Here is a 13,557-nt window from a genome sequence, read left to right as displayed (position 1 = left end):
GCTTGCCACCTGCTCATATGGCCCCCCGGGATCTTACAGGGACCCACAACCATCTCTGCCGGGCTAGTGGCTGCTCTGCGAGCCCGCCGGGGGCACACCAGCATTTTAAAAAATCATAATATTAAGAATTTTTAGATTTTGATCCTTTGCACTGCCTTAAAAGAAAAATATTGTTTCTATGCTGATCACACTGGAATAGTTAGAGACAGTATGGCTAAGGTCAGAAAAGGATTAGAGCATAGAAGAATGCAAAGAGAGCAAGAGGAGGGATGGTTTAAAAACTGGTTTTCCATCTCTCCCTGGGTCACCACCCTCTTACCCTCCCTTTTGGGGCCCCTTTTAGGATTTTTATTATTGATGGCTTTTGGGCCGTGGGCCGTCAATAGGCTCACGGGGTTTATTTGCCAACAGGTGGATTCCCTGGCCTCCAAGCCCATTCAAGTTCACTGTCACCTGCTTGATCTGGCTGATCGAGGGCTAGAAGAGCCCCTTGAGAGCAAGTCTCCTATAGGAGCCACAGAACACCCAGAGATATGTGTGTCTGTCCACGACAGACATGGGCACTAGCAAGGGGTTCAAGGCAAGCATGAGAGGACCATGCATTCCATCTCTGGGTCTCCTGAGGAACATGCCTGATTGCATAGAGGTTGATGTCGAGAAGTATTGACATAAAAGCCGAAAGAAATTTCCCCCACGAAGTAAACATGGGAGGACTGGGCCTCTGCCTACCCCCTGCCCGGTTAATGCCCGCTCATCTACCAGATGACCTCTAACTCTCCTCATACTAATACTTATAAAAAGGGAAGACTGCTAGGAACAAAGACCTGTATTTAGTTATACTCATCTTAGCTCACAAGTTAAGTAAGCTATTCACCTCTGTAGGGCAAGTTCCGTACCCTTATCTACCCTGTGAGTTAAGAATGCCAGCAGACGTAGCAGGTCCCAGGCCTCAGAAAGTGATTAGCATTTCCCCTATATACATTTACAGACCCTCAGCATCCCCTTATCTCTTCCTATCAGCTAGGGTTGTCTCCAGAACTGACATTTCAGCATCCTACCCTCCCCCGCTGTCTTTTTGATATATAATGTTCCTGAGAAAAAATAAAGTTGGCAGCTCGATCAGAACACAGACCTGCTGTCCGTTTCTGAGTCTTTCATTCCTCTCCCTTCAAGGTTCGTGCTGTGCTCCCATTTGTGTCCTGCTGGACCAGTCAATGGTGTTTCATCTCAGCAATAGAAACCCTAACTAGGACAGAAATTTGAGGAGTAAAAGAACTAAAAATTTCAATGATTAAAAAAGCAGCCAGTTGTGGTTGTTCATGCCTTTAATCCCAGCACTCAGGAGGCAGAGGCAGGTGGATCTCTGTGAGTTTAGGGCCAGTCTGGTCTACAGTGCTGGGTCCAGGGCAGCCAAAGGTACACACACACACAAAAACCTGTCCTAAAAAACTAAAACCAAAATGAAAAAAAAAGAGAGAAATTCTTTCCAACCAGTACAGAGCTCTCTGAAGGCTGGTTGTATTGGTGAGGCCTGAGGAATAGTGGCAAAGTCTTAGAAAACTCTCAACCCAGGACAAATGACTAACTGAGATATTTATTTAACATATCAAAGCAGACCTGGCCACCAGATTCTCCCAGCATCCTCCAGTCCCTTAGTGTTACAGGGTATAGCTTCATCAAACCCCACCCCTTAGGACTCAGGGAGCTATAGATAGAGAAGGAAGAAGGATTTTGAAGGCTAGGGGGGCGGTGGATGGTCCCAAGGAGACAGTATCTTAGAGACACAACAGGATTAATGCACATTTGAACTTGCAAAGACTGGCAGCATGCACAGGGCCAAGCCAGAAGGGATCCCAGCCCCAAGAGGGGCAAGTGGGTACCATCTCCTATGCCTAACCAAAACGTTTTCTCCAATTGACATCTGCTTGCAGAGGAACAACTAGTTCTCTCCAAAGGCGTTTTACTGAGTATCTTAACCACACTTAAGGGCAAGGCATGAATTCAATGGCATTTCTGTTGACATTTTTTCTCATACTACTTTGCCTGAACATCTTTTTTTGTAATTGGTCTTTTGGTTGTATATTTTGATTTTTTTTGGGAGGACAAGGTTCAAGACTCTGTGTAGTCCTTGCTAGAACTTGCTCTGTAGACAAGGCTGGCCTTGAACTCAGAGATCCACCTGCTTCTGCCTCCCAAGTGCTGGGATCAAAGCTGTGTGCCACTATGCCCAGCTTATTTCTCTTATTTTTAAGATTCCTGTTTGTTCGCTTTTTTTGTCTGCCTGTTCTCCAGAGAAAGAGAGAAAATGTCAAGTTGGGTGAGTGAGAAATGGGAGTATCTGGAAGGAGTTCAGGGAGGGGAAACTATGATCAGAATATATTTTATGAAAAAATGTATTTTCAATAAAAAAATACATAGAAAGTGGGAGAGAGGTGGATTGTAGATAGTATAACATATGTTCTCATATTTTTCAGTGTAAATTCAATAAATATTCCATTAAGCTTGATAAATAATAATGTTATATTCTTTAGAATTGTAGAATTACCAGTAGATCTGAAATCAGAAAAGATAAAGTTAGCACTGCCTGTGAGATGTGAACTGGTATGGGGAGAGAGACGAGTTTTGTCTTTCTGTAAAGGTTGTCCTTTAAAAAAATCTGGAGCAGCCCAATATGTGGAAGTGTCAGTATTACTTTTCTTTTTTGATGACAGGAGCTCTGTTAAATTAAGACTGAACATTTCCCCCTGGTATCTATACTTTTCACCATGCCTCATATTGTCCACCATGCCTTATCTCTTCCCACAGCCCCACATATCCTTCTGCTGTATCATGCTTTCCTCCCTCCTAGCTTCCATATATACTGCTATTTTTAATAATTTTACTTTTACAAGACAAGTTTTCACTATATAGCCCAGGTTAGCCTATCGCTCATAACTCTCTTGTTTCTGTTTTTTGAATGCTAAGATTATAAGCATAAGCCACCATTTCTGGCCACATATTTTTTATATTTTGTTTTATTTTGAGGCACAGTCCCATTATATAGTCCTAGGACTCTATAGACTATAACTATATAGACCAGGCTGGTCTCATACAGAGATCCACCTGCCTCAGTCTGCTTTGCTGGAACTAAAGGCATGTGTGTGATATTGTTTCCTTATTTTCTGATGGACTGTGAGTTCCTGGCATATAGGGGTCCAAGAGTATATAATTAACATGTAATTGTCACATTAATGAATTTGTTTTCGGTTTTGCTTTTTTCTGTTGTTATCTACAGCTCTGATACTCCCAAATGCCTTCAACATCCCTCAATTCTTCTCTGAATTCCATTACTAACATTCATAAATATATTTCCTAGTTTATGGTGGTCTGTGCTAGAGCTAGGGAGCACACAGATAAAGAAGTGAGATGCAACTATTGTGCAGACATGAAGTAGACAATATAGATCACATTATAGTATTTATTAATTTGTGTGTTCATGTGTATATGAGTACAGAGGTGTGCAGAGGTTTTCATGCCATGGTACTCATATGGAGGCCACAGGAAAGCTCTCAGGAATCAGTTTTCTCCTGCCACCTGGTGAAATATGGGAATTGAACTCGGGTTTTATCAGGCTTGCGTGCAGTCACCTCTACACACTGAGTCATCTAGTTGACTCTACAGATATAAACACTGCAGTATGTCAGAACATTATACAATCCTGAAAGCTCTAGTCAAACTAGTCATCAGTACAATGAACTATTCATAATCTAAGTGGAAATATAACTGCTATATATACACATAAATAGAATAGTACACATCATTAACTGCTAATAGATAGTAAATATTAAAAGATTGGTTAAATGCTAATTGGTACAAACAGCAATTGTTTAAAATGGCTGAGGGGGCTGAGAGCCAGTTCAAAGTTAAGACAACTGGCTGCTTTTCCTGACAATGTGGGTTCAAGTCCTAGCACCCAAATAGTGACTTACAACCATGCTAACTCTACTTCCTGGGAATCCAGTTGTATCAGGCTTTTTCTTTTGGGTCACCAACCAGCACCCAAATCATGACACAGAGACTTCTTATCAGTTATGACTACTTGGCCTAGTTTAGGTTTATTTCTGGCTACCCCTTTAACTTAATCTGTTTCTTTTTTGCCGTTGGTGTTTTTGTTATTTATTTATTTATTCATTTATTTATTTATTTTTTACCTTTCTTTCATTCTGTATAGCTCACGTTCACTGCTTCTCATGTCTGGATGATTAGTGGCTGCCTGACTTCTTGCCCTGGGTGTGTCCCTCTCTGTCTCCCTTGTTCTCTGCACGGAGTCAGAGATCAACTTGTGGGTGTGAGCTCTCTCCTTCCATCAGTGGGTTCCAGAGCTCAAACTCAGAGCCTCTTTGCCCACTGAGCTGTCTGATCGGCCCCATTTATATTCAGTTAGTGTAATAGGTGGCACCAACCTTTCCTTCATTCTTCTCTGACTCTTCCACAACCCTCTACTTCAAACAGCTGAATTTTGAGGCCTCTTTGTCACAGAAACATGTATTTACTTGATACAATCTGCATCTCTATTGATCTTCAACTATGTTTCGCATCCATTTAGAAAATATTTGAACATCTTTTAAAGCAAAGCACTGTCCTAGACATAATGTATTTCTTAAAATATTTAAGGCAGACCTTTTTCTACAAGAATTATGAAGCAGAGAAAAAATATTGGAATAAAGTTAAAGATGTTATAAGAAAGGACAGTAGATTTTTTTTTTTTACCTTACATGCTTGTTTTTGGAAGTATCTTGCAGATAAAACAAAGCTCCTGCAAACATGTCCACATATAAATCCCTGAGCTTGTGAATACTACCTTCAAATAGTGATTTACTTGTGTGTTTAAAGACTTTGAGAAGATTGGCCTGAATTATTCAGGTGAAGCCAGTGTAATTATTGGGAGCTTAAAACGAGGGAGGCAGCAAAGTCAGAAAAAGCTGGCAAAGGAAGCATGATAACCATGGCAGAGATGGAGTTAGCAGCCAATGAACATGGACGGCTTGTAACACCTAGACAAGGCAAGGACTAGATTTCTCCATTGGTACTTCCAGGGGAAGTTATCCTGCCAACACCTTATGGTTAAGGCTCCCCGGGTTCCTGACTACACCACTGATAAGATAATGGCCAAGTTTGTGGCCATTGGTTACTGCAGCTATGGCAAACCACTGAGGGGCTTTTCCACTTGGCGAAGTCCACACCACACGCCTCGATGCATTTGGGGAGGAGGCTGAGCCAGATAGTTCTTTCTTCATCCCTGGCCAGCTCTGATTTTTGTTGCTTCCAGCAAAGGGCTCCATTTAGAGAGTCCTGGATTTAATGAACGCATATGGTGATACTTTGAGTTATCCTAGGCCTTATTAGACAGGATTTGTGTTTTATTCATTTTGTATCCTATTTTGAGTGCTTTAGACACTAGTGGGAGAAAGGAGAGAATGGCTATGACTTGATAGGAGTAGCCTTTGTTCATATGAAAGAGTAAGCAACAAGGGGGGTGTTAAAGACAGACAAAATTCATGTTAAGAGGAAGAAAGCATCCTAAACAGTGGTATAGTTTATAAAGTCCCGTTAACAAATGTGATTGTAAGGTCTTCCTCTCTTGTCATGGATACATTAATAAGATTTATGAAAACTCTGATATTGGGGCTGGGGAGTGGCTAAGACATTGGCTGCTCTACCAAAGGACCGGGTTTCAATTTCCAGCACCCAGGTGGCATCTCATGACTGTCAGTAACTCAAGTTCCAGTGGATCCGATTCCCTCAGACATACGCGCAGGCCAAATACCAAAACCCATAAAAATTATATATACCCCTGATATTTGATCATATTCCACTGGCCTTGTTTATCCATAAACCTGCAGTTGGCGCCCGCCTTTAATCCCAGGCAGCGGCAGGCAGATCTGTGTGAGTTTGAGGCCAGTCTGGTCTACAGAGTGAGTGCCAGGACAGGCTTCAAAGCTACACAGAGAAACCCTGCCTCGAAGTAGACCTTCTCAAAAACAAACAAACAAACCGGAAATGTGATGAGTTAGTAAAAGGCAACGGACAGGTTAATGAAAGCACAGTACAGAACCTGTGGCAGGGCAAGGGCCTCGAGGCCTGCGGGTGGACTGCATCCCACCAGGCCCCCTCCCCCTCTTGGCCTGGATCTCCACTTTCACTCCTTTGCTAGTCTCAGTCCTTCCAGTGTCCACCTTTGCTCCTTCCGATACACCTCCAGGCGTCGGCCTGCTCACTTTCCTCTACTCACCACCAAGTTCCTCCCACCCCTCTATGGCTTATCTCCTTGGCTTTCTACCCCAGGCCCCCGCCGCTGCTCCTCATCTGTGCCTCTTTCCTCCTCCGCTCCTCGTAACTAACTCCTCTTCCTCCTTTAAGCATCAGGCCCCACCTCTCTCCTCAGCCTGCCCCGCACTCCCATCATCCTTCGGGCCACGCTGCTCTTCCCAGGCCCCGCCCCCACAACTTCAGCCCGCCCCTCACCTCCAGGCCCCGCCTTCCTCCCTCACCTCCCCCGGCCGCCCCCCGTCCCCGGTCCCCTCCTCCACTTGGCCCACCCCCTTCCCTTTATTTCCCTCCCCCCGGCCCCGCCTCTGCCCCGTGCAGCGCCTCCCTCCTGCAGCGGCTCCCTGGGCGAACAGCGTGCTGCTGCGTCATCGCTAGTGGCCGGTTTGAATGAGGCTTGTCGCAGCGGAGCTACCGCCACCACCGTGCTTCGTCCCCGGCAGGCTCCACGAGCTGCTTCAGATCCCTCTGCCGCCCTTGTCAGACCCAGCCTCCCGCGCCGTTTCCTCCCTTCTGCCCCACCATGCCTCTCTACTCCGGTGAGCACCATCCTCCCTCCCGCCGCGCTCTCGCAGCCGATGGTAGGCCTCCGCCTAGGCCCAGCCTGCAGAGGCGCGCGCAGGGCACAGCCGCGGAGGGCCACTGTGGGAAGTGCGGGGTAGCCGCCGCGCGAGTCGGCGCCCAGCTACGTGTGGGAGCTTGTCCGCCGTGTCTCCGAGTGGGTGGGGTGGGAGCAGGGGTGGAGACACGGAAAACCTCAAGAGTCGTGACTCTGCAGAATACTTTCTGTCGCTGACCTAGTGTGCTGGGAAAGGTGAAGGTGTGTCCTGGGGCTCAGAAGATCAGGCTGGTCGAGCGTGCTTGCTTTGAGCTCCTGGATGATAGCAGTGAAATGAGCATGGAGGGAAGTTGGGGGAAGGTCTCCGGTATAAGGTTTGCTTGTCTTCTGCTTTTGGGGTTGCTTCAGTAGCTCCCTTTGCTCACCCTTTTGGTTCTACCGCCCCCTTTGTGCCAATTTCAGTTCTATCTCGAAGCCGTCTGCAAATCAGTCTTTTTGATGCTTCGTTTTAACTTCAGCATACATTGCTTTAGACTGCGAAGATGCAGCATAGTGTTAGCTTCAAAGGGTAGATCAATACAAATACTGGCGAGTGCTGTTTCTTTCTCTTTGGCATTTGGCAGTCTTTTCTTTCAGGCTTTCCAAGATACTGACCAAGGATCATGTTTTCCTTAGTTAATGGACTTCACTTTTCCTACTCTTAGTCAAAATGGCTTCCAGAAATGTATATGGCAACTCCAGTTGCCTATGGATGTGGTTTATTGATTATTCTGACTCTCCACTTTGACATCCTTTATAAGACATTGATTGCTTTTAAAGAATTATATGAACCAAGAATAATAGTTAATCTTAGGATGGATTCTTTTATTATTTTTTTTGTTTGGAGACAGGAGACAAGGGCTAGCTGTGTAGGCCTAGCAGGCCTGGAACTCAAAAATCGCCCCTCTCTGCCTCCCAATTGCTGGGATTAAAAATGTACACCACAACACCTGGCGTCCTCTCCTTTATATCTAATACTATTTTCATTTGTCCTGTGTTATCTTTAGCTTGTATTATTATTTTTTATTTTTTTATCTTGTACTATTATTATACATTACTTTAAAACTTGTAGGCCACATATGGTGGGTAATGCTTTGATCCCAGCAGAGTTAGGCCGATCTCTTATTTTAGAGCCAGTCTGGTCTATAGAGCAAGTTCTAGGACAGACAGGGAACCAACACAGAGAAACCCTGCCTCGAAAAACCAAAAAAGAAGGAAACACACACGCACACACACACACACACACACACACGCAACTTGTTATTGTGTTATTGGAGATCAAACCTAGGAGGAACTTGTGCATGCTAAGTAGAAACCACTAAACTGTATTCTCAGTGTCTTTGCTTTTTGTCTCTTTAGATTACAATTTATGCTATATTTGAACCTATTTTTCCTGCTCCTGTTAGAGTTGTCTAATAATCAAACACACCAAGCAGCCTTTATTCTTTAACTCTTTCAGGGATTACACATTGCATATACCATAAAAGACCATATGTATGTTTCAGTGTGCCATATGCTACCCTTCCTCCTCCTCCTGCTCTTCTTCTTCTTCTTCTTCTTCTTCTTCTTCTTCTTCTTCTTCTTCTTCCTCCTTCTCCTCCTCCTCCTCCTCCTTCCTTCTCCCTCCTCCCTTCTCTTTTCTCCTTCCTTTTCCCTTCTCCCTCTTCTCCCTCTCCTCCCTCTCCTCCCTGTCCTCCCTCTTCTTCTCCTCCTCCTCTTTCTTCTTCCCTCTTCTCCCTTCTCCCTCTTCTTTTTCTCCCTTCTCCCTCTCTTCTTCCTTCTTCTCTTCTCCTTCCCCTTCTCCTCCTCTTCTCTTCTTCTTCTTCTTCTTCTTCTTCTGTTTTTTTTATCTTTTTATTTTTTTTTTATTTTTTGATGTAGGGTTTTTCTGTGTAGCCTTGACTGTCCTGGAACTTGCTCTGTAGACCAGGCTGGCCTACCTCTGTCTCCCGAGTGCTGGAATTAAAGGCATGCACCACTACTGCCTGGCCATATGCTGCCTTTTCCACTTCACCCTTGTTAATAGCTTCCAGTTTTCTCTGCTACTTTCTAATACACTCTAGGAATTATTGCTATCTCAGAACTCATGCTAAATTTTTGTTTTCCTTGTCTGTTTTAAGAATACTTCTCTGACCTTTGCTTTGAGATTCAACTCAAAAGTTGGCAGTGATAATTCAAAAGTTAATAATTCCTTCAAGAAATCTTTCCTGGTTGGGTTATGGTGGTTCATATCTCTAGTCTCAACATTTGAAGCACTGAGACAGAAGGACAGTAAATTTTGGTACAATGTAGGCTACACAGGAAGACCCTGTTCAAAAAAGCAAGATCAAACAGAACAATAAATAATACTTCCTTACTCAAGACTTTTGTTTAGTTGTGTGTGTGGTGGTGTACACCTTTAATCCCAGCATTGGGAGGCAGAATCTTCCTGTGAGTTCAAGGCCAAGCTGATCTACACTTCAAATTATAGTCAGGGCTATATAGTAAGACCATGTCTTAAAAAGAAAATTGTTGTTCTTTGAGCCTTTAATCTTTATAATAAACATCATTATAACTATCACATCATCTCTATATTAGATTCTCTCTAAAGATGGGTAATGTACTTATTATTAAATCAATGTTTATTTATTCTGTATGAGGTGGGTGTGCATGCAAAATGTGTTTGGTGGTCATGGGAATTGATTTCTTCTTCCACCATGTGGATTGTCTGATTGAACCCAGGTTGTCAGGCTTAGCAACAAGTGCTGTTACCTCCTGAGCCTTCTCTCTGGACTCATTAAATCTGGCTTTAGCATACTCTGTTGATAGAGTTTAGAAGTGGAGTCTGGGTCAGGAATTAAAGTTTTGATTTCTAGAAGCTGGAATTTGTTTTGAAATTTCCATTTTTGAAAAGACTCAGTTTTCAGTATATTTGCTTGAGTTTTATTGTTTACATATTTCAAAAGTTAGCTATTTGAAGTTGAGCCATGCTTTTTTTTTGTATTTCTTGAGCCAGTTTCTCTATATAATCCTGGCTGTCTTGGAACTTGCATTTTATAGACCAGGCTGGCCTCCTCCAATTCACAGGTTCTCTTGTCTCAGCCTCCTGAGTGCTGGGACTGAAAGTGGTCGCCACCACTACCTAGCTTAATTTTTTCTTGAGGTAGTTCCTGTTTATTCCATTGCAACTGCTATTTTATGTTCACACCAGCTGTGCACAGGATTCTAGTTTTTCTATACCCTCACTAACCGTCATGAGAAACATTTGTGGCGGGGAGTAGGGCGGGAACAGTGAAGTAAAAGTGCTTTGTATGATCTGAGTTGCATCCTCAGTACCCATCCACATGGTGGATGGAGAGAATCAACCAACCCATGCAAGTTATTCTGTGACCTTAATATGCTTGCAATAGCTTACACACCCCATACATAAACATATATGCTCAGTAATAAGTAAAATGTAATAAAAAGTTAAAAGACTTTTAAAATTCTGTGCTTGCAGGCATGTGTACTCAGAAAGTTGAGGCAGGAGAATTACCAGTTTGAGCCCAGTCTCAGCTATACGCTAAAACTTAAACCTCAAAACCCCAAATAATGGAGGCAGGGAGACCATAGCTCACATATGTAGCCAACATTTCTTTGGATTTTTTTGAACACTTGAGTATCTCTTTGTTTGGGAAACAACCTTTTATTTTTCATACACCTTTCTTATAATTTAGAAGTATAATACTTTTTAAAAAAGAATGGTGCATGTGTGCGCACATACACACACATGCCAGTTTGCATGTGCAGGCACACATTTTGAGAAGACAACTTTTGGGAGTTGGTTTTACCTTTCTACACTGAGATCTGGAAATCGAATGCGGGTCATCAAGCTTGTAAACCGAACATCAGGCTTTTACCCACGGAACCATCTCATGGGCCCAAGAATTCACTTCCTGAGTGTGCAACTACATACTCAGCCTGAATTATAATTCCTTACCCTGTTTTCAGTATTCTTTTCTTCCCTCAATTTTTTTTTTTTTCTTTTTGGAGACAGAGTTTCTCTGTGTAGCCCTGACTTTCCTAGAACTAGAACTAGCTCTGTAGACCAGGTTGACCTCAAACTCACAGCGATCCACCTGCCTCTGCCTCCCAAGTACTAGGATTAAAGGCGTGCGCCACCATCGCTTGCTGAGATTGTTTTGTTTTCTCACAATCTCTTTTGTCTTTCGGACTCATTGTTCCAGCAGTGTCTATTGCTGTAAGTAAGTGATTCTCAACCTGTGGGTCTTGACCCTTTCACAGGGATTGCCTAAGACCATCGAAAAACAGGTATTTACATTATGATTCATAACAGTAGTAAAATTATAGTTATGAATTAACAATGAAAATAATTTTATGTTTGGGAGCTCAGAACAACATAAGGAACTGTATTAAAGGGTCACAATATTAGGGAGGTTGAGAACCACTGCTTTAAATGGTTCTTAAGCTAACACATCCTGAAGGCTGGGAACTTTATTCTGGGAGATAGTTCAGTGGGATCAGAGGTTCATCTTGATATACAGAACTTATTGATGTATAATTTAGAATACTTGGATGATAGTTAATAACCAATTTTGTGACATGAATCAATCAACTTCTCAAGTTAGTCTCTTCTTTCCCCTCTGCTCCCTGTCCCATTCCTTCCTTTCTTATCTCCCTTTCTTCTCCTCCCCTTCTTCCTCCCCCTCTTTTATCCTGCAGTGCTGGGAATTTAGCTCATGTCATCTCTATGCTAGGCAGATGCTGTACCACTGAACTGTGCTCTCAGCAAGCTTTATTTATATAATGAGAAACCAAATTAGATCTGGTAAAATTTTGTTTTGGGTCCATTGCATGTACATTACTCATTTGGGAAATAAAACAATGAAGGATATATTTTGACTTTTCCTTTTGGAGGGTTGGGATTGAGACAGGGTCTCTCTGTAGTCTTGACTGGCTTGGGCCTCACAAAGATGGCTTGTCTCTATCTCCTAAATGGTAGGTCCTGGCATATTTTCACCTTTAAGAGTTATTCCCTAAGTATTTTCTGATTTTGAGGTCTATAAATTTAAAAGTATGTAAGTGAAAAATAATTATGTTTTTCTTTACAGTTACAGTAAAATGGGGAAAGGAGAAATTTGAAGGTGTAGAATTGAATACTGATGAACCTCCAATGGTGTTCAAGGCCCAGCTTTTTGCACTGACTGGAGTCCAGCCAGCCAGACAAAAAGTTATGGTGAAAGGAGGAACACTGAAGGTAAAAGTGATCTAAAATTTTATTAATACTGCTTATATAATTAATACTAGACACTATGATTATTACTAATGTACATTTTTGGAGACATGATCTTATGATGTAGTCCTGACTGGCTTGAATCTCCCCAGGTAGATCAAGCTGGCTTTGAACACACAGATCTGCCTGCTTCTGCCTCCTGTTTAAACCCTTTCTAGTGGTGTTCTGTATGTGAGAAACATCATGTCTATTTCAAAATATAATATTGCAAAGTGTCATTTAAAATTTTTTTCAGTAGATACCTCCAGTGGTCGGGACTATAGCATCCTATAATGTTTGAATTTTTCTATGAAGATGTTTATTTTTGTTGTAGACTAGCATAAAATGGATTTGCATATCTTTGATAATTTCATGTACAGAGATGGAAAATTTTATGTGTTAAAAATATACAACCAGGGGCTAGAGAAATGGATTAGTTGTTAGGAACACTTGTTGGCCTTGCAAAAGACTCAGATTTGATTCTCAGCACCCACCTGGGGACTCACAACTGTCTGTAACTAGAGTTCTAGGGGATCTGATGCCCTCTTCTGACTTCCCAAGATACCAGGTATGCATTCATACACATAAACTATAGAATAATAAAAATGCAACAGTATGGGTAATTTGTTTTTTTTTAAATACCATAGTATATATTTTTATAATGTATATGAATGTTGAAATTGAGTTTAACATCTTCATCAAAGCCCTGGTTTTCAAATAATGGGACACTTATACATTTTCCCCCGCTTTTCTACATTTTAAAGAAAAATATTTTTCTCTTAAGAGTAATTACTTTAATACCAGTGCTCAAGAGGCAGAGGCAGGCAGATAGATCTCTCTGAGTTCAAGGCTAGCCTGATCTACAGAGTAAGTTCCAGGACAGCCAGGGCTACACAGAGAAGCTCTGTCTTGAAAAACTAAACCAAAAAAACCAAACCAAAACAACCCCCCCCCCCCAAAAAAAAAAGAAAAAGGAAAAAAGAAGAGTAATTAACTGTTGTGGGGGTTAGAGAGATGGCTCAGTGGTTAAGAATACTTGCTATTTTTCCAGAGGACCGGGGTTCAATTTCCAGCACCCACATGGCAGCTCACAACTGTCTGTAACTTTAGGGCATCTGGAACCCCTCATACCAAATGTACATACAGGCAAAAAACACTAATGCACATTAAAAAAATTCATTGTTATCTAACTTCCACCTAGAGATGGGAGGATAAAAATGCTTATTTAAAAGGAGAGAAAAGCTATTTCCCCTCTTGTTCCTCTGTAATGATCACACAAACTCTATAATGAGAGTTCAAGATTAGCAGCCTTTGATGAGGGGCCACAAAATGATGAGTTTTTTTCTTTTATTGTTTATAATACCACATAAGAATAGAATAGCAGAAAAATATTTTTGTTGGG

At 42.2% G+C, this 13,557-nt stretch overlaps 1 protein-coding gene across 5 annotated transcripts in view; it reads left to right on the top strand.

Moving 5' to 3' along the window:
* Positions 1–6,601: 6,601 nt before the first annotated feature.
* Positions 6,602–13,557, top strand: part of LOC121443338 (ubiquitin carboxyl-terminal hydrolase 14) — a 44,577-nt gene continuing 37,621 nt past the window's right edge. For 3 of the 5 annotated variants that reach the window (XM_041645060.1, XM_041645061.1, XM_041645059.1), the window contains exons 1-2: positions 6,602–6,845; positions 11,995–12,140. In XM_041645060.1, the coding sequence (XP_041500994.1) occupies positions 6,830–6,845; positions 11,995–12,140 (162 nt within the window). In that variant the 5' untranslated portion in view covers positions 6,602–6,829. The remainder of the gene's footprint in view (positions 6,846–11,994; positions 12,141–13,557) is intronic. The other 2 variants (XM_041645058.1, XM_041645057.1) reach the window with 1 other exon arrangement.

The sequence above is a fragment of the Microtus oregoni genome, unplaced genomic scaffold (assembly GCF_018167655.1).
Source record: "Microtus oregoni isolate MIOR12 unplaced genomic scaffold, Mior012 000105F_ref0000443, whole genome shotgun sequence".
NCBI lineage: Eukaryota > Metazoa > Chordata > Mammalia > Rodentia > Cricetidae > Microtus > Microtus oregoni.
Note: the sequence above shows the minus strand (reverse complement) of the source record. Positions and strands in the feature narration are given on the sequence as shown.